Genomic DNA, 25,113 nt, shown 5'->3' with positions numbered 1-25,113 from the left:
TTGTGCTATTTTAACTGAGATGGGTATAAGGTGATGAAAAGCAGTTATTTTTAGCTCCATGAGACTGTCCGAACTGTAGCCACAAATAAAAAATAGAAAAAACTTCCCGAAGCCCAGATTGGTCCACGATACCTACAACTAATATAATACACTAGGAAACAAACAATACTTGAGTTGAGAAGCGGATGGGTAATAAAGCCTATAGTCAATATTTGTATACGTCTTTATAAGAAAAACAAAAAGTAAGTAAGTATTTGGAAACGTTCATTAATGGATAAATAGCCAGCAGATTTATACAGCTACATATAATAATACAAAAAATCCAATTGTTTGAGACCATTTTTTATTATTTGTTCCAAGAGGCTAAATCTCAATCGTCTGACTGATATTGTGGGCAAAAGCATGATTATTAATCTAGATGTTTTAAAATATTAAAATATTATTACTTTTTATGGTGGTGTTAATATATATTATAAATATTATTTGTCTATTCTATGTACTAATAATTAAAATTAAATATATAATTCATAATTTACAAAATATATTTAATATTTCCATATAGTGTGGCCCATTTGAAAGTAGGACACCCTCATAAAAATTGTATTTTGACAAACTTTTTTTTCAATTGTAAAGCATAAAAACATATATTTATGTATATTCATAATTTTATGAAATAATTAATACTATATAATAAATTGTCAAAATAAAAATTTTCTTATTTTTCAACAATGTTAAAAAATTGTACTAATAATACTATACTTATACTAAAAATCATAATACTGAAATTTTATTTGCCTCAACCAATCCACCGTCCAATTCAATGTATTTATCATATCTTCGTCGTAAGTTTGTGGTTATATTTCCGAATTATTCTGGGGTTATACCTCACATAATTTCCATAGAACTATGAATATGCCTGATATTTTATGAAATATTTATGTCAATGGATATCAGGGATTACTAATTCAATGGTGAAGTTAAATTTATTATAAAAAATTTGCTAGTGTGATTTATTCAATTTTCAGTCTAAAAAAGATTCAATAGTTTTTGCTTTCAAGCTTAAAAACTTGACATTTTGTCAATAAATATTCATTTTCGTGTTATACATTTGAAAAAAAAATGTCAAAATTGGACGAAACATTCTGAGCTTTATGGGTCACACTGTATATTACATATTAGATGTTCCAAATAAATAGTCAGTTTTGGCAGATATCTAAAGATAAAAGAAGTAAAAAAAATAAGTATGTAAAGAAAAAGATTATTAAAAAAAGAAACACTTTGATAATAGTATATTTATTATTAATATACATTTATTGTTTTAATTACCTTTAACTCAATATATGATTACATTTCTCTTTTAAATAATATTAAGACTAACACCTCTATAATTACTTGAAAACATAATAAAAATAGATAAAAAAGCATTATTGAAATTAAATATCATGATACAGAAATTATTATTACTCTTTATAGCCTTTCATACTTCCCATTAATATTTTATTATCGCCTATATTTAATGCCATTAACGATTTATTGTTATTTTTATTGATAAAGTGATCTTTAAATATTTTATGTAAAATATTTATTTTGACTTTGCTTATTCCGCTTGTTATTAAGTAAATTGGTAAATTAAAAAAGTAAATAAATAAATAATTTTTATGCTTAACGTTTAGCAATTGCAATTGTAAACACAGTAATTATAATTATTATTTCAACAATATTAGTAAATAAGACGATTACAATTGCAAATTTTACATTATTATAATAATTACCGGAATAATTTGTAGACTTGCTTATTAAAAACACATAAGAGTCAATTTTTTATATGCTTGATCACAAAGGTGCATCCGCATTATTACATTTTTGTTGTTCAATAAACTTTAAGTTTATAGTATAGTCTACGAACAATTAAGTGAACAGTAGATATCAGTGAAGGAGATAAGTGATAAATTATTCAGTGTTTGAACAACCACTGTCCGTCAAGTTGTCAGATAACGGACGCCCTTCGGTATGACGACACCGGCCAAATGGCAAAATTAAAATGAATTAATTGCGTGCGGTAATGCACTATTTAAAAAAATATTCCGTGCCACTGTCGCGTATATCACGGCCGACCACTAAATCATCTAACATCATCGTATTTGTTGCTGGCAAACGAGATTATGTCATCATCAATATTTATTCATTGCAGCCTGTTGCAAATCGCGATAACGACACGTTGCATTAATACACACGCTGGAGCGCATCTAAAAATAATCAAACACGCAATAATAATACGACGAGTTTTATAATTCTGCGAACGGGAAAACACACCGACTTAATGACCTGAACCCGAATTAATGGCTGCCGGCTATTATTTTGTTTTTCTCTTTTTTTTAGGGAATTGCGCACAATTCGATCGTGCACAAATTTTTATTTGTTTTTTGATGTGGTTGCACCAACTCGAAGAGATGCAAATGCATATATAACAAAAAAAGTTGTAGCCTAAATGGCAGAAGAGTCTAGAGGCTCTTAAAGTTTGTACATTGTACATTATCCACAAAAAATCAAACATTTAGAAATAAGTGCACGTTGTCCAAAAGCTCATGGCTATCAGTCAACTTTAAACGGTTTCTAGATCTTCAGCTATTGAAGCTACAATTTTTTATTAACATTCTATGTTTACTATTGAATCTGAAGACAGTAAGACCAAATTCAAACTCCCTGTATATAATATTTATATTTTTTTCTTGAGTGAAATTAAAATTCTGTTTTTATTAATAAAGTTATTTATTTAACTGATCTCCGATTATTTTTATATATTTAGCATAAGCTATATTTTTCTTCAAAATGTGTACAAAATCTTAAACATTGTATTTATGGACACTGTTCAAATGATTATATTGTAACTAAAGAAAGGTTATTGAAATATTTTACTTGCAAATTTATTTATGAATATACATATTACATACATATTGCCAAAAATTATATTAACCAATATAGCACATAAATAAATTATGTGTATAAAACTTATATTATATTATGTGAATTAAATATTTATATATTTAGATCACATTCCCTTTTTACTACGTTCCATAACTGTCTAATTTTACATGCCATAGTAATTTTTGTGAAAGTTTAAATGATGCTTAATTGATTCATTTGAATCAATATGCGAAATGGCAGTAGTATGGTTGGTTAATTTTTATGATAACCCTTAATAGATAGATTTATGGATTTATATAAACCTTTTTGTATTGAGCAACGTTGTAAAAAGCTCTAGTAATAAAATGGATAAATTGATTCATACTTGATAAACTTGACATTTTGAAACTTTTAGAAACAAGAACAGTCGCAAAGAAGTAATAAGAAACCTTGACTTATTCTACTTTAACTAATTTTAAAAGACTTTTATAAAAACAAATTTGTCTTTGAAAGGTTATAAGTAGAGAAAAAGTAATTTTTATTAATTTGTCAGTTGATTTATTTATACATTGGAAATTTTTTATGAAAACAAATTTGTCTATGAAGCTACAATAGAGGAAAAGTACTTTATATTTTTTCAATTTTTATTTGTCTGTTGATATATTTAAATTATGAATAAAATGATGGAAATATATACTGTTTAAAAGTTTAATATTTTCATCTTTTCCCTCGTTTTTTTCAACATTAATATGTTAATTTCGAATTAAATATTTTTCTATACTTATTTACACACTTATTAATTTTAATAATAATTAATTTCCCAATATTATTTGAAATTAAGTTCTTTCAAGCTTCGATCAGCGGTAACAATATACAGCATCTTCACAAATAAAATAAAAAAAAATATAATATCTTACGCCTATTGTTTTAATTTGAATTCATTCTTTGGTAAATAGGTGTTAAAATTTTGTAACAGATCAAATAAAGTGTGATCAAACATACACTTTCCCAAGTGGCCTACAAAACGTTTATTTCTATACATTGTACATTTTGGTAATAAGATTGTCGACTTAAAATATTATAGACTATGATGCTACTGATTACTTCTTGTCCAATTTAAACTATTATTTTGTTTCAAAGAATTAAAAACATTAAGAGAAAATAGAATATTTATCCAAAAAATCGACACAAGCTATATAATGGACATTTAGAACATAAAATAATATACCAATAAATGTATGTTAGTAAAAATTATATGATTTTAACAAGTAGAATATGCAGTAGTTATTAAAAATTCTTTTTTTTTTGTAAACAGATGTTTTTAACAACAACAAATTGGCCTCTAAAAGTTTTATTTTTATACAGTGTATGGTATTAAGATTTTCTACTCAAAATATCGTAGGCTAAGTCGCTGGGGAGAGCTTAATCCCCGTTCCATTAAACAAATGGAAAACAGTTTGTCAACAATCCAGTAATACCACCGGCTTTACCCAAAATCATTTTACAAAGAGGAAATCTATAAATGTTTAGTTTAAATAAACAGATTTCAATAGCGCAGTTCGCGAAACAAATAATTACATTCAATAAAAATTCCTTTTAAACTGGCAGTTGTAAATCATGGTGGCGCGTTTATCTCGTTGCGCGCGAGATAAATTCAAATCGGCATTTTAATACAACGTCCGGTAAACACATTTCAATAGATTGGAAAATGGAATGCATAAACTGCCCAAAATAAACACCACAGGACAAACAAGTGTACATAATCGATGCGGATCGATCTCTCGACAAGCTTTCCGACAACTGAAACGTGCCACCGACGTTTTCAACATTCAGCCCAGAACATTGGGCGGCCTGTAAATAATGTTTTTAACCGGTTAATATATATCGATTTCAGTAAACAGTTTGTATGTCAGATGTATTTTTACAGTTTGTTGGCTAGTGTCACTCATTATTTTTGAGAGGGACGCGTCGTTTCGCTTGCTATGACTAATCGGAGCACCAACCTAGAAAAAATTTTAATATTCATCAGAATTATATAGTTCAAATTTCAAAGCCGTATCTTGTTTATTTGTAAAGATATAAAGGGTCATCCAACCAACATGATAGGATTTGAAATGTAAATAAAAAGCAAACAGATAGAGATTTTATTTATTTTCGTATTTTTTATTATTTTTTTATGTCACTTTATGTGACATTAAATGCGAAATAAAATATCCATTGTATGTGCACCGGAGTTTTATCAATTTATTTTTTTTTTTTTTTCGATGATGCAGAGACTCTCACGGCGTATGAGGTTTAATTTCCTTTATTTTGGTATAAAATATTTAACAGCACACGATATTTGGATTATCTATATTACATTTTTTTTAAATTTAGTTTTTTGAAAAAAGTTAGATTTCCGTTGGATATTTGCTGCGATAAATCGATGGATTGAAATTTTACTGCTTGCTGAGCCTAAAAGTGGGGGCTCACGACAGTCAAATTGGGTCGCCAAGCGATAAATCGAGTTTTGATTTCGCTGATCCTATCGAAATATTAAAAAAACTTAATGCCACCTCTTTTAGAATAATGTTAATTTGATTGGATAATAATTTATTTAATATAGAAATCCTATTTTTATGAAAATAGTTTTAAATAATTTTTAGTTTTCGTTAACTACTGTTCTATTTTTATGAATTGGAATATATTGTGAAAATGTTTTAATGTATCTACCTGAAGTTATATTGACACTTGAGTGATATGCTGGGTTCGACTACCACATACAATAAATAAAAAATTTATTGCTATTATTTATTTATAAAATAATAGCAATAGAAATCAGAGCATTACATAGTATTAACAAAAAATATTACTTAGATGTCTCTTCTTTTTTAATGACTAAATATATATTTTATATATTTATAAGTTTGCAGTATTACATCGATGTGTTCTAAAACAATTTACTTTAATAAACAATTTTTATGAAATTTTATTAAAAAGATAATGTTTTCAAACATTAACGTCAAAATTACAATAAATAATTACAGTTAAAGTAGACATGGTTTACTTTAGCTAATTACTAATTAAATACTTGTTTCAAGTTTTTACGTGATATTTATCTCACAATTTTGTTTTATTAATGACAAACTTATTTGAAATTAATTGTGCCTATGTTTTTAACATTTCTTTAACATCATTATAAAGTTTATTTTAATACATTGGACGTTAGAGGGGCTTGTTCGCCATATAAGAAACACTAAGATATAAAATATAATTTAAATTTAATTTAATTTTTTCAAATTTTCATCACAATTTAAAAAAACAAGAATTTGTCTTAAAAGAGAAGAAAATAAAATAATATACCAATAACAAATGTTCCATTTTCAATGATTAATAGTTATTTGTATTGGCATTTTTTGGACTAACTGATATTTTTGGATTCTTTGAATTTTTTTCGTCACTAATGTGAAAATTAGTAATTTAAGAAACATATTTAAAACCACTACTTTGCTTATTTTGAATAAGATCTTACACAGTTAAAGAAGACATAAGATAAAAAATAAATTAAATAATTATCAAATTTTCTTCATCACCATCTTTAAAATCATAAGAATTTATTCTAAAAGAGAAAATAATATACAATATAAATGTACATTTTGGAAGAATTATTTGTTTTGAGATTCTTTGAATCTACTGATATTTTTAGATGTTTTTTTAGATGAATTACTAAAATTCCTTAATGTCAAAATTATGCTAGTAATTTCAAATATTTTCAAAGGTTTCAATGGTAAAATTATTTGAAATAACGTTTTTTAAAACTTTGATTATTTTAAGAGTCGATGATAATATATGGCTACTTCAAAAATTAACATGCATAGAAAAAAAAATAAAACTATAATACTTTATAATAGTTTCAATAGGCTAAACAATCATTGTAAATTTATTTTTTAGTGAAAAGCTGTTAATTTTTTTGACAAATCAAATAAGATGTTTCTACTTATAACAAATTGGTTCGTAAAATATTTATTTTAACACATTGAAAATTTTGGTATTAAGATTTTCGACACAAAATATTATAATCTACAGACTTCCCCACCTTATAATTAAAACTACTATTTTGCTCATTTTAAAGAAACTTTGCACTGCCGAAGAATACAGTTTTTAGAATACATAAGATAAAATGTTTTAAAATAATTTTTAATTTTCTTTAGCAGTATTAAACAACAACTCAAACAACAACTTAACAAATTAATAATTAAGAAAAGAAAATAATATATAAATATATATTTTTCAATAATTTTTATATTAGCTTTAATTTTTTTTTAAACAAATTGATACTTTAGAGCGGTTTTTCAACTATTATTATAAAGATTCTGAATACTTTATTATGGACATTCTTTAATATAGATTTATTCCTCAATTTGATAGTTAAAGTTGGTTTTAAAGTAGGTCGCCAACTTTCCGTCTTTCATCATCGAAATTTACAAACTTACAAAAAAGCTTTTGGTTTTATGTGTCCATATTCGTCTATTCTTAACAAATTAAGAATTAAGAAAATAAAATAATATAATAAATGTATATTTTTCGATATTTTTGCTATTAGCTTTGAATTTTTTTCAACAAATTAATACTTTTGAACGTTTTTTCAACGCTTATTGTCAAGATTCTATATGCTTTATTATGGACATTTTTTAATATAGATTTATTCCCCAATTAGATAGTTAAAGTTGGTTTCAAACTAGGTCGCAAACTTTCCGTCTTTCATCATCGAAATTTACAAACTTACAAAAGCTTTTTGATTTATGTGTCCCTGCTCGTTTATAAAAGCTAACATTAACCGCCATTAACTACACTATACACATTTTATAAAATAATAATAACCATTTAAACAAATTTTCTCCACAAAGCTTACTTTGTACGTGACTTAAAAATTTCAAAATGAATAGCCAGCCGATCGAGGTGCGCATTTAAATAAATCCAATTCAATAAAAGGTTTTCACAGTCCCGTTGCGAAATATCTCGGCACACCGTCCGGGGATTAGCATATAAACTGCTAATGGCCGTCGGCCGATTATCTAATATGCATCTTTAAATTGGTCGATTGATCGGACCGACGTGTGTTCGGGCGGTTGCGACGTTCCATGTTTCGTCTATGCATTTCGCAATTAAAATTTTTCCCCCGTCGTACACGAAGTGAAATCGATTTCGTTGGCGACGCGCGGACACAAATTAATTTTAATCGTTTTGAAAACAAACGGCCACACAAAATGAATTAACGTTCGAATTAAAAATTAAATAACGCCGTGCAATTTTGCGTCCCGGGTACGGGTGTCGTGCCGCTGTTAAATGCGCTACCGTGGGGTTGCTGCTGGTAATTTTTGTGTGCGAAAATTGCTGCATATAACGATTATGTGTCGAGGCCGGCAGGAAATAAAGCGCCGTTTAGACACATTTTTTTAGTGTATATCTGCGTGTGTCTGTGTGTGTGTGTGTACTTTTTTAATGAGACATTACAAAATGCACACATATCTATGCACAAACAGCGCGAATCATCATTATATCATGCGATGTAAATATTTAAATATCATGCAGCAGATGTGTGTGTGTGTGAGTTGGGCCTGCGAATGTAGTTTATGCTTTCAAATCGATGAATATTTTAATTATTTTTAAATACGCCGAGATTATCGCCCGGGAGAGCGGAAAGTATTTTAAATATTGCATGCGTTCATTACACGACGGCGGCTTATTAAATTTGGTTTATGACGCGTTATCCCCGGCTCAAATCGATTTTCCGTTACTGATTGTTGCAACTTATATCATCATCTACGTTTTAACTACTATTCTGTTTCGTCAAATAAATAAATGAACAAATTATACATATACAGTATATTTATTAAAATTATGAAATGCCGAGTTAATAAACTAGGTTGAAATGGTAGTATTAGGATACAAATATTTAAATACGTACAGATTATGATTATTAACGTAGTAATTTTACTGCTAACATAATGAAAATTATATGCTACTGCTTTCATGATAATCATTTTGATTTATTATTTTTTCATGAACGTGAACTAACTGTAAGCATTTTGTTTAACTTAGTTAACTTTTACGTCAATCCATTTTTAGTAAGGTGGTTGAAATTAAAGAATCCTTTCTTGCTTCAGAAATAATTTAATCTACTAATCCACATCGTATATTTAATTTAGATTAGATTAAAGTACATACTTAGTCTTTATTTATTATTAAATTAACGTAGGGTGTCCCAAAAGCTGATTTCTGACAACCATTTTTTGATAACTGTGATCGTTTCTACGCAATCTAAGAAAATTTTTGCCAGATTTTGAAAATGTGTAAAAGTAACCCTTACTTATTTTTTATATATATTTTTTATTAGCTGTCTACATGTAATTTTTACGTAAAATAAGCTACTTACCTCAAAAAAATATTAAAATCAATTTAATTTATCTTTAAAATATCTAAGAAAAATGATTGACATATTAAATTGTCTTTAAATGATAAAATAAAAATATTTCTGGTCAATTTCGAGATATTTAATATTTATTAATTATTAATTTGGGACACCCTATACACTTAAGATGAATTTTTTTTTATATATAACTCGATTTTAATGAATAATAACTGAAAGAAAAGTCAATATACCAAAGATATTAAAGGTTACTGTCATTCAGTTGGCAACTAATTTGAAACTAATTTCAAGCCCGTGAGTAAAAATTCTGTTAAATTCATATTATTAATCTCTGGCCATGATTAAAACGCTCACAGTTACATCTTATCAATGGGTATTTAAAAGGTCACTTATCTCCCTAAAATTATATACGATAAATGTGTGTATTAAAGATGAGAGTAGAAAAAATTATTTTTTACATCCTTCAATAATTTAGTTAAAAAATTTAATCATTTAATCATTAATCATTCAGTCATTTATATTTTATTTTGAATAAATATCATTCAAAGAGGGTCAAAAATTTCATAAAAAAATCTGTAGCTGAGCTAAGGTACAAAAAAATATTTTTTACATAATTCAATCATTTTTGAACAATTAAAAAATTAGAAAGGTTTATTAAGATATTTTTATATATTTATTTATTTATTTATTTTCATAAAAAAACCGTGTGAGTTAGAAATCACATTCATCAAATATGGTTATTTCTTCTGATCAACTAAATCGTGGAATAAAAAAAATCAAAACTGTCTGAATTATCGAATTTTCTTATTGTCTTTTTTTTGATATACATTTCTCAAGTTATAAAAATACTAATACCAAATAAATATATACAATTATGGGATACACTTAGATTATGTAAATAAGAACACAAATAAAAATATTTATTTAAGCATGTTTAAGTTAGTTTAAGTCTCATTAACATTTTAAATACATCGTCAACATTTACTACTCTATTATTTGAAAACATTCAAACTGAAAAGCAAAAAACGTAAGTTTACACACTGTTGTGTTTCATGAAACTAATTATAAATATATTTAAATAGAAACTTAATGATAACTAAAAAACAGTTTTGTAATATCTACATGTCGATTATGAAAAATTTCTGGTGAAGTAACATAAACATTTAAATGTATTAAAAACACAAATTATATTATAACAGTTATTTTAACTAAAATATTTCTCTATAAAAATAAATGGTTAGAGTTAAAAATAAAATGTGATAAAAAAGGTCAAATGTTTACGTGAAGTTAATTGAATTTAAAAGAGTTAGTGCAAATTATAAAATATATTTCCTTAAAATATATAACAAATTTAAACTTTAAAAGACACGAACACGCTTAACATATACTGTATTTAAACTAACAGTTAACTATTATTATTTTCCGGTAAAATGTACATTAAATAAATAAAATTATGTTCAAAATGCATAAACTTATTTATATTGTTTTACATAGTTAAATTAAATTCAAATTTAAGTGAGATATTATAACAAATTAAAAAGAAAGACATTTTTTGTAATTTAATAATCTTAAAATCGGCTTTCTGTGCTGCAAATCGTCAGAGAATAAAAGTATAATTGATGAAAATTTCATCTCTATTTTAGTTGCCATTCAATAACAAACGAAGTCTCAATTTTTTATCTTTTAATGAGATTTCACTAAACCTAGAGTGTAAAGTAAGAAAAAAATAATTATTTAACAAGTTCTTCAGTAAGTGGTTTTTCATTTAGTATTCCGATAAAAGGGGACTGATTGAGAAGGAAATTAAGCTGAAAAGTCGATTTCGTGCGCACGAGCCAAGGTCAATTGATATCTAAATTACACTTCTAAAATTGCCCCGATTGAGCCAGGCACAAATGAGAGGGAAAAAAAGATGATTGATTCCGACAACACTCATGTGAGGTCGACAATAAACAATAAACATTAGCCCACTCGCAGTTTAAATGCGCGTTCGTTAATTAGTTTGGATGTTAATGATGCTGATTGGAACAAGGAAGAGAGACAAACGACAATTTAATTTTATTATGTAACTTTACTACTTCGATGTTACGTATAATTAATAATTTACGTTTTTGCAGGTAAGACACATTCACTCATGCTTCTCCCAGTCTCCAAAACATCCTTTTCCGGTCATTCGATCATAATGGTAAGTTCCATCATGCGATTGTGTTGATTAGCGACGACGAACGACTGTCATCACTTAATTTGACTCGATTAAAAACCAAAAGGAAAACAACCAAACCATCGGGATTCGAATCTGGTCGGATGTTTCGACGAATTTGGTGATTGGGCCACTATGCAACAACGGACAATGGTGTCGTTCCGTGGAATTCGACACTAAGTCACGGCGGTGCCGGTAAAAGTCACGGTCGTCTAAACGTCGTACGAAACGGTGTCAAATAAAATATTAATAAGTGAAATGAAACGCAAACACGATTGCGCAACGGTGCGAGTCCGCCACGCGCGTTTTCTAATGGTCATTTTTCCCTAAATGCGACACTTTCACCGTGCTGGAACAATTCGAAGATGGGCCCAGACGTGTATGTAATTGGCGTGGGATCGCCCGAGGTGTGGGGGTAATTCGTAAATGTCGTGGCGACTTGCACAAAACACACAAGACGTTCAATCGTTGTCGTCGTTATTACCTATTGTTCGAAAATTTTTCGTCCCATCGACGGAAACCTTGGACGGGCGACACCTTGAAACGCGATTATCTCATATGTTACGGCAATTTTATAAAACAAGAAAAGGAGGAAAAAAAAATGCAAGACGAGAATACATTCCAGTAATTTAAATCATCGTTTCCAACATTCGATAACCGGTCCGGCTCATTTCCATAAAAATTCTCCACCTCGTAGCAACAGACAATCCATTACGTTAATTAATCAGGTGTTTGAAGAGAAAAAAATGTGGCGATTTAACAGATTTGTTATGCAGACGTGACGATTACGTGGCGTTGTGCATCCTTTGTATGAGTACTTTCACTCGAGATGAATTTACTTAATGGCTCCGTACGTTCAAACGAAAGTAATCATATTGCATTAATCGAGTCATTCGTTTTGAAATCGTATCATTCGAGTTGTTCTTGATGCTGTATTTTAGATGTCACCTTTATAAATATTACTGTTGCCATATTCCAGATGTGGCACGTATCATTGGTGTTACAAAATATACTAATGTTCAAATGGGATATTAAAAATAATACCCCAGTTTAATAGCAATTTTAAATGTAATAAACCTCGGAAAACAATCTTAAAACATGCATTTAAAAATTTTAATACCATTTTATTAGTATTTTACACAAACTATTTTTAACAATGTAACAATGTTTATTTTATGTAATATTTATATTGATGTGAATGTGTTATATAACAATTCTTATAAATGAAAATGTCAACCTTATAAATAAAGATTAATTTAAAAACTACAGATTTATACATAAGAAGAGGCTCAAAATTTAATAAGTAAATAAATAATAATGGGCGATTTACCAAAATTATTATTCACAACAAAAAAATTACCATTTTATTGATGTTTAACACAAACTATTTTTAACAATTTAACAACGTAGATGTGGTGTAATGTTTATACAGATTTGTTGAAAATGATTTTTGTGAAAAAAAGTGTTAACTTTATTAATAAATATTAATTTAAAAACTACAGAATTATACATAGATGGAGGCTCAATATTTAATTGGATTAAATAAAAAATAGGAGATTTACCGAAATTATTATTCACTATAAAAAATATAAAATATAATTTTATTGGTTTATACTGATTTGTTAAAAATGATTTTTGCGAAAAAAAGTGTTTATTAATAAATATTAATTTAAAATTTATAGATTTATACATAAGTGAAGAATCAAAATTTAATTAATAAAAAATGGGAGATTTATCAAAGTTCACAATGAAAAATATTAATAAACAGTTTTATACAAACTATTTTTAACAATATAACAACGCAGAACTTTGTCTGTTTATACTGATTTGTTGTAAATGTATTTATTAAATAATATTTTGAGAAAAAAAAAATGTTATTTTTGTTAATAAAGATCAGGAAACTAAAAAATTAATTAATATATAAATATGGGATGATTTACTAGAATTACTATTCACAATGAAAATGCTAATTCTATTTTACTAATATTTTACACAAACTATTATAGTTTTAAAAATGTAACAAGTAGAACTTTGTTGTAAATGATTAATGATCAAATGATACTTTGTAAAGAAAACTTTTAACTTAAATAATAAATTACAGATTTATACATATGTAAAGAAAATTTAATTAATAGACAAAATAAAAAAAAATGTGAGTTTTGCTATAATAGAATTGTTATATATAAGAAAAATAAATTAATAAAAAAATTAACATAATTTTATTGGTATTCTACACAAACTACTTTGAACAAGGTAGAACTTGTTAACATTTGTATTAATTTTTGTTATATTTATGATAATTTTCATAAAGAAAAATGTTAATTTTAGAAATAAAAATTAATTAAAAAAATACAAATTTATGCATTAGAGAAAATTTAATTAATAGATAAAATAAAAGAAGAGATTTATGTTTACAATAAAAATAGTGATAAACCAGATATAAAATAGTTATTTCTCTTTCACTAAAAATGTTCCATATTACATTTAGTTACGGTTATTAAGCACTTTTATTATTACGTCTTGTAACTGCAGAAAATTAAACAATCAAACAAACCTTTAATTATGATAAATTTTTAACCCTACCTTAAAAATTGTTTTAACTCTTTTAATAATAGAAAATTCGAATTGACAATACTTTATTAAGTACTTTTTACTTTCACATATTAGAAAATAATTATTGTTTTGTATATATTACAATAAAAATCGTATAAAAGACTTATGTTGCAAATTAATTAATTTGCCCATCTTTACTGCTTACTTTCACAAGTAAATCGATAAAAAATAGTTTTCACAAGTCTGAATTAAACAATCAAATACCTTTTTTTAACAGTTAAATAAAAAAAAGTTAATAAATTCACACATTGTTTGATATTATCGTCGTTGCTTAAGCCGTTATGTGTTTTACTTTCACTTGAAGAGTGCATTACGATTATATTCAAATTCCTGCTTTGACCTTTAGTTCGACTCCACCGCGACGATAAGTTCTAAACACGAGAAATTTCAATTCACCCAAGTTAAAAAAAATATCACCATATTAAGTTATCGGGGTCGTTATATATCGTAAATATATTATTCAAATGCTGCGATAAAATTAACATTGGCGCTTTTTAGGAATCTTTAAATAGTGAATTTGGATTATTATTAGAATTGTTACATTGTCTTTCGAAAATAAGTTTTTATTTATAACTGTATTCACAGCCGGGTCTTATCTATATTCGGAATTTCTAATGAGTGATAAGACGATATAAGATAACATGATTGTTTAGTTTTTATTAATAAAATACACCCGAAATTTTATCAATATTTGACTACATCTTCATGGACAGTTTTCACTCTCTAATCTTTTGCAATATCAAATATTATGCTATATTTGGATTGTCTAATAAAAGATAAGGTGAAACGAGATAACACACCGTAATATGTAAATGAAATTGACTTCTGAGTCAATCAAGGTGCCAAAAACTTTATTGTAATTCGAATACGTACAGCCCAAATAGATGGGATATCAGAATTATTCGAATCAAATCGACTGTTAATCAAACGTTCACGTATAATTTGTTGTGCATTTGATGTTTATGCCGAAGTCACCTTGAATAGATCTGCAATTTCAGTTGAATTGCGATTCCGAACCTCGGATGCCGTACCAAGAACCAATAACAATAACATGTTCCAACTATAATCGTGCAAAATCAATTGCACAAAGATTCGTGGAAAATCCCCTTTGCGACCGGTGTACTTACACGAAATGCTAATACCGAACAAACCGACAAAATCAAGAACGAGAAACGAGATTGTGCGGCAGGAACCGGTATATACATTGTGTCTGCCGAGAGGGGACAGTCGCGAATAGGATCCATAGAAACCGATACGGAACGTCGCTGAATGCGGCGTTGTCGTAACGATCGCGCTCCGAGTCAGTAGGTCTAGGCTGTCGGTCTCGTTTTCGCTTGGTTCTTGGACCACGTCGGCCGGACCGCGGCGGCAATCGGGTTCAGAGGAGAAAAGTGAAAAGCAGATCGATCAGATGTTGGATGCAGGAAGGTGTAAGTCGGGAGGAAGCTCATTCAGATGGCTGAACAATATGGCAATCACTCCCGTTTATCAGGATGTTAAGGAGACGCTTCCAAGGTCTCGCCGTCGTCAAAAGATGAATCGCGAGACTCGAGCCTATGCTACGCCTCGCCTCTTGAATGTAACGTGTTTTAAATTGCACTCTATTCAAAACGTGCAAAGTATTTCGTTACGTTTTCATTTTAATTTTTTGCTTTTTAAATTCATTAAATTTTTAGCTTTGGAAGTCCTTCCGTCGCATCGTCGATCGGGCACGTCAATTACTATTAAATTCGTTGCAGCCCTTCGAACGATAATTGCAATTATTGACGGGAGAATTTGCAGTTCAAACAAACAAATTCAGTTATCTCAATCCTCCCGACACAGCAACGACCACAATTTGAAATACTTTGAATCTATGCAAAGCAGTATCACTCCGGAATGACATCCTGCTATTGTGGTGGGCGTTAATTGATTTGTGGAAGACATCTGGATTGCGGATTGACATTATTAAAACATCTCGGTAACTCAATGACATGGGGAATTGGTTGATGGTTTTCAATTAAGGTCGTGTCCTTTAGCAAACCGACTGACTAAACAGTTTACTTCAGCGATAAATTCTTCGACGAACATAAATCCCCAGCCCATCTTAACAATCCTGATAAAGAGTTGCACGTTACATAAAGGATTGCGGACACACTAAGAATAGACCTAATCGATTCATTCATCATTTAAACCAAACACATATAATATAATGTAATGTAGCATAAATGGCAGCCAGATATGTTGCAATTCTATTTGCGGACTTATTGAAATGTTATTAATAGCAACAACAACAACAACAACAATAGCTCCGAGATTGTACACGGGGAGGCGTGTGCTTGTTACGTAGCAGGAACTCGTCCATTATTGTTTACGTTTTAAGAACTGGCTGTCGCGAATCTGGGTTGCGATGTTGCCGCCTATTTTTTCCGACGTTATTCCTGAGTAGCAGGAAACGTTTGACGGAGATTATAACACAGACTTATTTAATTCAATCAGCGTGTTTCCAGATTCGCTTTTCTTATTCGATTAGAAACATTGTAGAATGTTGAGCACTCAAAAATCACTTAAAACTTACTGAGAAAGAGATCGTCTAATGCAATACCATATTTTTACGACGAATTATTTCTAGATTGCCGCTGTAATTCATTTCGTTTTATGACTCTCTTTCTCTAAGTTACAGACTTACATTCAATAATCCGCAATATTAAACTAAAAATAATAAAAATCTAAATTTGTCTTTACAAATTGAGTAAATCTGTTCGTATAAATAATAAGAATTAAATTTAGGTGCTAAATCACCTTGAGGACTTACAAATGTAAATATTGACCAGTTTGGAAAAAACATAAAAGTAAATAAGCGTTGAAAAGAAAATACATAAACGTTACCAAAGATCCCCAACACTCTCAGGTTGTATTTTATCAATTTTATCTGGCAATAACCCATATTTATTGCGTTTCTTTGGACAAAACAAAGGGATTTGTTTCTATTGTAAAACCGACTCCCTCATCATCCCAACAACTTTCACTGTCCTTCTTTAGTTAAATCGTCGCCCCACATATTTTATTTCCAGACACATTTCCACGTGATCCGATGTTTATTTTCCAATGAAACATCCCCTCGTTCCTATTGACAACGATCTGATAAATCGAGTACATCGCCTCCAGCGAGCTCCTAGACCGATGTAATTAGGTCTAGGCCAGTGGGTTTCTTTATAATGAGTCATTTATATTTTAACTTACATGAATGTCTTGAAGGTATCTTGCAAATATTGCATGTGCAGCGTTTTATATTAAAATTATAGTGTTTTGAATTATGGTACAAATTTTAAATGGAGCGACATGAAAGTTGGCAGCCGGGAGTGAGACTAAAAATGACTGAATTAAATAATTAATATTAAACGGGACGCGATTATTTAAATTAGCTTTGTGACATTCGGTGACGGAGTTGTATAAATAAATCATACGAGCGCCGTGATTCCGAGAAACGAGCTAAAATATTTCTATATTCATAATTGATGATTTTAATATTAGCTACCGTTTATTCATTAACACTTTCTCCTTCAGGACATTAATGTTTACATGTTTACTGACACATCACAAGTTAAAAAGTGTGAGATTCATTGCAAGTATATAAATAGAATTGCATTTATGAACTTAAATTAACGTAATTGTTGTCAACTCGAGTAAATTTGTACTCAATATTTGCTTTTTAACATTCATTTCAAGGTTAACAGCTAGCAACAGCTCAAAATAAAACTGCAAGTTATTTGTAAACACGGTTAATCAAGCGTCAAACTTTATCAATGTTCCATATTTACGAAAAAAAACTACTTCACGACAATCAGTTTCATCTTCGTGCAATATTTATTTGTTTATCTAAGGAAGTCTATTTCATCGCGAATCATCTCAATAATAAATAAGTTGTGACATACATACTTAAAATCGATAAAAAACCGTCTGAATTGCATCATCCTCGAGTCATTAAGTCATCAATATTAATATTTTAATGTTGCCAAATGATTATTTCATTCAATTTCTATTAATAGCCTTTAAAATTCAATTAGTTTAAATTAACTTTGACTTAATGCTTTAAATTATTTTTTTCATTCATCAAGTTTTTCTTCAAAAACTTGATAATTAAAAAGATCTTTTAAAGGTTGACATCCTAAAATATAATAATATAATAATAAATGTATAGTTACTACTAATATTTTGGGAAATATCAAATACTGGGACCAATGACAACATTGTTGCACGGACACCGGAGTCTGAAGTGGATCCGGAGTCAGTATAAAACATAAAAATATATACATACCTATTTTAAGTTCATATTTCATCTGTCTAATAGTTAAATAATTGCCGTTTATTATATTTTTATTTTATACTTGGGTAATTCCCCGATAGAGACAAATTTGTATATTTTGAAGAATATAATAAGGCTTATATTGACAGAGTTTCGAAAATTATATAACTAACAATAGGGATAATTCTAACGAAATACTTCGGTTAAGTGGCGCCTTCACCAAAAAAGGAACAATGTGAGTCCATATGGTCCATATGAGTCCATAATCCCGTTTTCACACTGTCTGTCCCGCTGTCCTCAGTAAGAGCAAAAATGCCCCACTTTAGCTTTAGGCTAAATGAATGCATGCTATAAGTATTTTAAATTTGAAAATAGCGAGGGCGACAACGCGCAGTTAGGTACGAGCGGGCCTAGAGATGTTATATTAAATAAATTCATTTACTTCCTTATTATTAGTAAATAAAGAGCTGCTAAACCAACAATTAGTTTTTGTTTTCTTAAAAATGTCCGGGTCTAACGAAAAATATAAATGATCACGTTATCCATATGCTTCTAGAAATAGACCATAAAACTTTTGATAAAGAAGTGAAATTATATTTAAAACCGGATCTATAAAAAGAGGAGATGAAAATCCATTTGACTAGTGGAACAAATAAAGATAATTTCCTATTTCCACCTGCATCAATTGTTTATAGGGGACATTAAAAAAAGCTTAATTGCTTGACGACAAACAATAGGGGAAAATTTTTCTCCACCGTTTCACATATTATTTTTCAATTTTATTGTTGTTTTTAGAGGTGTTTTGTTTTTAGTTTTAGCCTTATTATAAATAAAAATCTTTACTTTTGTTGCTCATTAATTTTAGATCCGGTTTCGGATCTAATAACAAATATAAATAAACAATTATTTTAATTCTTAAATAACCCAGAATTTTGGTGTTTGTACATTTTCCGTTTGAAAAAAATTACGTACACAACAAATTTATGGTAATACACTGAATTGACTGAAAATTGTACTCAACTATAAAACTTTAATTTAATCTGCATCTGTTTCATATGAATATTTTATACGGAATTCTAAAGTGACATCAATTACGTAACGGGATATCCAGTTGGGTTAGATCGTATAACAAGATTTATATTTCAAAATTATTATTTTAACGACGATGCAAAAAGTTACCAATATTCATTTAAGAAACATTGACTTTGCATATATTTTTGCATTTCAATTTTTGAAACCTGTTAGAAAGGTCACATTCACATTTCGCACGATTATACCAGTTATGAATTATAACCTTACCGCTGTCATAAAATTTTATGGCTGCAATAAGCGTCTTCTTCATTTATCAATGTGACCGTTAGTGTTATTGAATAATTAATGTGCATCATCATCATCATTATCATCGTTCTCTTTTTTAATTATTATGTAACAGAGACGTTCCACTAACCATTTTATCTCTAATTTCTAGTTGAATAGCTACCCAGGTATGACAAAACTGCTTAGATAGATCGAATTTAGCTCCTGAGAAGTGTGCGAATGTCAATTGAGAGTAAGTGCTTCAGAATTTCACTTCCGATGTCGGGATACACACCGTTCCGGCAATGCCACACAGGGCACTTACCCCCATTGATGTTTCAATTATTTGTGCGGTCCCCCCAAAATAACACTTTATTTTCTGTATGCGGTGCTTGACTTGCTGATGAATGTTCGATCGATCCGAAATTCAATCGGCCATTGTGCGCGCCGTCCAGTTTTCTGTGTGCGTTTTTTAATCCTCTCCCGAAAGCTCCCAAAAAACAACAACAACAACAACAACAAAATTTCTTCTAGTTGTCCGTTTGTGTGCCAGTAAATAAAAAAATGTTAATTTAATTTCAGATGGAGGTTCGGATGAGGGAAATGAGGGACATGAAGGCAATGGTATGGCAGGTGAATATTTGGATGATTTTATTTTATTTTTTCTTTTAATCAGTTATTTAATTGAATGCATTTGCTTGAGGACGACGCTCGAAACGAGGGGCGCGTGCATGCTATAACAGGTAGACATTTACACCGTAGATCTCGCCCCCCAGACTTCTGAAACGGGGGATCGCTATTTCACAATTATGTGGTTCATGTCTGTTTTCGGGATGAGTGTTCTTCATAATTGTACGAACATTTCGAGTCGTGGCCTTTCGTGAATGTGAATGCTAGCTCGGACAAGATGTGTGCTTTGATTGAGGATTGAATGAAAACGTCATCTTAGATTTTACAGATGTGTCGAAGAAATATGAGAATGGCAACATTCCATTTACGTTCTGTGAGGTACTTAATCCCAGTTCTAATTTTGATTGATCACTCATCAATCAATAACCCCTTTTGCTGCTCCCTGTAACGTTGTACGGAGAAATTCGACTGTATTAACCGCTTCTAAAATCCGATTTAAACGCGATTCAGCTAATGAGTCCCAGTTCCCAGCATCGCATCCCAATTAAAAGCACTGCTTTGCCAATAATTACAAACATTGCTTTGACTATTCCACGTGTGTCTTCTGTTTTGGCTTTGACGTTTAACGAGCGATTATCGTTGCGCCATAAAATTTCACTTCGTAGCCGACGGAAAATTCAATTAAAATTTACATAGGCGCACATTTGAAATTATCGAATTGGCACAATTGTGCTGACATAGTTTCATAAAATTTGGATCAGTGTATGTCAATGGAAACAGGCGAAAAAATCAAGATTGTTGATAGATATGAAACAATAGAGCAAACAACGTAAATTACTTTTCAACATATCACATGTTTATCTAAGTACTATGAGTAATTATTGACTAAAATCTACCTAGACTATTAACCTATGAATTGACAACCCCTGAAATTCTGCATGGTACAAAATTTTAATATGAAAATAAATAAATAAAACCCTAAACCTTAAATTTTACAAAGTTCGCAATTCCTCAAGAAGATTGATTGACTAAAAGCTTATGCAAACAATCTCGAGTATGGAATGAGTCTCCAAAACACGTCGATCGTAACCACTGAAAGAAGATTTCAAGCCGTAACAAGTCACATTTAAAACTCATTCGATTCGTTTGGAATTTCTTGCGTTTGGACTGTAAAAAGTTTGTACCGGTAAATATTTATGAGTATAGATTTAAGACACCTTTAGAATTGAACGTTTCGACTCAATTTTAAAATGCCCCCGGCCATGTAAACTTTACGGCGTGTTCCGGGATTCGTTGCGGTCTTACCGCTAAGCTTTACGACCCGGTCCATCAAGTCACATAATGTTCCCACAAGTGTTTCTTATTGTTTAATATTTATTATTTAATATTTGTTGCCAGACTACGACCTCTCCTGATATATTGATTCGCTGATGGATTAATCGCAAGCTTTGAAATGGATAAAGGATTAATTGTCAAAAATCGGATTTAAAAATGGAAGACCTCTTTGCCAACGTTGATTTCCCATTTGCGAATCTGCACCGATCACGGATAATGATTCGCCTCGAATTCCGGGAATTAGAGGAGGCGGTGTGAATTTCCAAAGAGCAATTAACAAAAGGGTCAAACTTGGGCGTTTAATTCCGCTGACGAGCACTTTTATGTGAACCCTAGACAAAAATAAAATTGCCGGGGAGGTGTACAAACAGAATGCGAGTTAGGAAATAAAATTTTGCGGCGTCAAAGGCCCTTTTGTGTGCATATGGATCAATTAAAAATACGTATTTCCGTTCCGTTTTAATCACGGCAAAGCATTTTGAGGTTTTAAAAACCGAGAAATGTGCATTTTAAACAGATCATAGTTTTGATAAATCGTGCATTGGCAAATTTGTTGGAACACTGAAATAAAATTGTATGTATTAATTACGGGATTGTCCCTAGTAGAAACTGGGAACTTGTCCAAGTATTCTCATGAATACGTGATAAGTGAGACCCTCCATGTGAAAACCTCGCAAAACTCGCACTTCTCCGACACGTTCCTCTTGAATAAGAATAGTTCGTAAAACTGCAACTGCAAAGGATTTTTGACCTTTTCACAGAGGACTGTCTTTCAGGACGTGTAGTAGCAAGCGATTGCCGTCTCAGCATATTTCAGTCATTAGAAAACAAAAGTCGTCTTGTGAGAGCATCCGGGATGCTTGACATTTTCCCCGGACGAACCGGAACGGAGTCTTGTCACAAAGTGGCGGTGCTTTGATGCCGCTTCATGCATGCAATGACTTTGTAGCCAGGAATGTTGACTTATTGACCACGTAAAGGATGGGGATTATAGAGGAGCGGGATGGGCATCTTATATATGAATTTTTCAATTAATTTTTGATTTATTACATAAAGTACGGGTTGATAAACAAACCGATCCGGATTGCCGTTATTGCCACTCACCCGCAAATGTAATTTTATTAGAAACGCCGGTGGACTGAGTATTGGAATCTGAGCCAGTTTAACGGCGTTATTAAACACCGAACAAAGAAAGAGTCGTACGCAATAAAGTTGTTTTGAAAAATCTCCCCACTTTTATTGTGCTTTATGTTATCATGGTAATAAGGTTATAAAAGAGTAAAGGCCGCAAAAAATCCAATATCTGCAGTCAACCCTTATACAATTTTGAAAAATCCCATTCGACCGGAATCTGTTATGAAAACATACGAACCGCCTTCGCAAAATCCAATATTTTAATGGGACGAGCCGAATTGAATATACGCGCGTCTAAAATTCCATAGTGACAAAAAAAATAAAGTTTTGCGTACGAGTATGGCGTTCCCGAAGGGCTTTGGCCAAATCCCGGTCCTATTTCGGTCCGGTCCGGTTTCGGCTTTTCCGCATTGTAACGAAACATGGATGGGGGGCGGGTGCGTCCCGCCGGCTGTCGGAACGGCACCGGGCCCTGGAAACAGTGTCTAAGAAAATAGGGAAAATCATTAATTCAGGGAAATGTTTAAGTCGTTGACCCTGTGCACACATTTCATTCGATCAGTCTTCGGTGATTTTTCTTTTTCCTTTTTTTTTAATTCAGGTCAAACTCTGTTTTCACCTTTTAGATATAGATCTGCAGATGCATCCGTGGATATGTATTAAATAGCGTTTCTAAATTTCCAAATATTTAAATGATATATAAAGTGTACATACATATGCATGTTTTACGGACATTCAAAATATAAATTTTTGATTGAATTATACTTTTTAAATTACCATTTCAATGGCATTTATATCCACAACAATATTAATTTTTAAAAATTTGAATATTAGGCGGAATTTTCAACCAGTTAAAGGGATGTGATGGCAAATAGAAATAAAAAATTGAATATATTTTTTTTATTATTCAGATGAGCAACTATTTTTGTAAATTAATCCATAACACATCCATCCATATGTATTGTACATTTTAACAAAAAATAGATACATTTAAGTGAAAGAGAAAGACATATTTGGAACATATAATTTCATCTAATTATAATTTTAGCTTCCACTTATTATTATTAAAATACATCAGGTCAATCTGTATTGAGGACAAACAAGGAAAATTGTTTCTAGTTTAATTTAGTTCACTAACAAGCAAACTCAACTGATTAAAAGTTTATGTATCATTATTTTTGACCTATAGGTATATATATAGTATATATAGTTTCAACCTACTACTACTTTGAACTTGTTATTTTTAAATGTGCTTAAATTCTCTTTATTTGTCTTCATTTATAGTTGCACTTGATTTATTAATTTAAATCTATCAAGTCATTGAGAAAAATGTCAAAAATATCAGATAGTCTTAATAATACACCAGTCGCAAATAAAGCAACAAATTTATTTTGAAAAAAAAATTCTAAATATTATTGTATATTTAAATTAGTACATGAAATTAAAAACTTGAGAACTGTGTATTATAAAATACCTTGATTTAGTGTATAATACTCAAAGTCAAAAGTTAAGCAACAAAATAAAATACGTAGGTTTTTAATATTTTTTATTAGTACAACAATAATAGAAAAACAATAAACATCTATTTTAATATCATTCAATCAATCAATCTTAATTAAAACCCAGATACAAATAAAAAAGTTATCCATCAGTTCAATTTAAATTTAAAAAAATAATCTGGTGTTAATTAATACTACAATAATTATTTTTGTACTGCTTTATTATACTTTCACTCTCTTTTTAGAACTTCATTTGACTAAAATAAATTACCAACACATTTATGTAGATATTCGCAAACCTTAGATTAAATTTCGTGTCATCAAGACATTAATAGTCAATTTTTCTCCACGAAGAGAGAATTTTGTGCTAAATTGGTCCATTTCCGAAAGAGAGACACGACTCAAATAAACATCTGTTCGCACGTAAATAAATTGTAACGAAGTAAAAAGATTTGCCGAAAAATCTCTTCTAATTCCATTATGTAAATAGCCGACACTCGGGGTGGCGCAATCTGCTAATTAAAAATTGTTTCATTAGGCAAATTGGGTCGTTTAGTCTGGAATTTTACCATGAAAAACATACGTTTAACGGCTGAACATCGCCAAACGAATCGATATCGATTGAATGGCCAACTAATCAAATTAATTCGGCGAAATAATTACCGAATACATTACCCCACATTCGCGTGGCTGACAGGAACGGAATTTTCAGGGTTGCAGTGAAATGCGGGAAAAATTAAACAAAAACTGAAAAAAAAAACCTGCGGCCTATTTAGAATAGTGCGCAGCGGTGTCTGTCGTTTCGTAT

The 25,113-nt window shown here is 30.0% G+C and overlaps 1 protein-coding gene across 11 annotated transcripts in view; it reads left to right on the top strand.

Annotated features, from left to right (window-relative positions):
- LOC109603010 (RNA-binding protein Pasilla) overlaps window positions 1-25,113 on the top strand; it is a 107,983-nt gene that overhangs the window by 27,907 nt on the left and 54,963 nt on the right. For 8 of the 11 annotated variants that reach the window (XR_007547070.1, XM_049961665.1, XM_049961668.1 and 5 more), the window contains one exon: window positions 20,290-20,340. The exons of 1 other annotated variant lie outside the window; for it this stretch is intronic. Coding sequence is in view for 9 of the 10 variants with exons in the window: in XM_049961665.1 (XP_049817622.1) it covers window positions 20,290-20,340 (51 nt within the window). In the remaining variant the exon portion in view is untranslated. The remainder of the gene's footprint in view (window positions 1-20,289; window positions 20,341-25,113) is intronic. 2 more of the 11 variants (XM_049961666.1, XM_049961672.1) reach the window with 1 other exon arrangement.

Source organism: Aethina tumida, chromosome 1, assembly GCF_024364675.1.
Source record: "Aethina tumida isolate Nest 87 chromosome 1, icAetTumi1.1, whole genome shotgun sequence".
NCBI classification, from domain to species: domain Eukaryota; kingdom Metazoa; phylum Arthropoda; class Insecta; order Coleoptera; family Nitidulidae; genus Aethina; species Aethina tumida.
The sequence above is the reverse complement of the archived record's forward strand: the minus strand, read 5'-3'. Positions and strand labels throughout refer to the sequence as shown.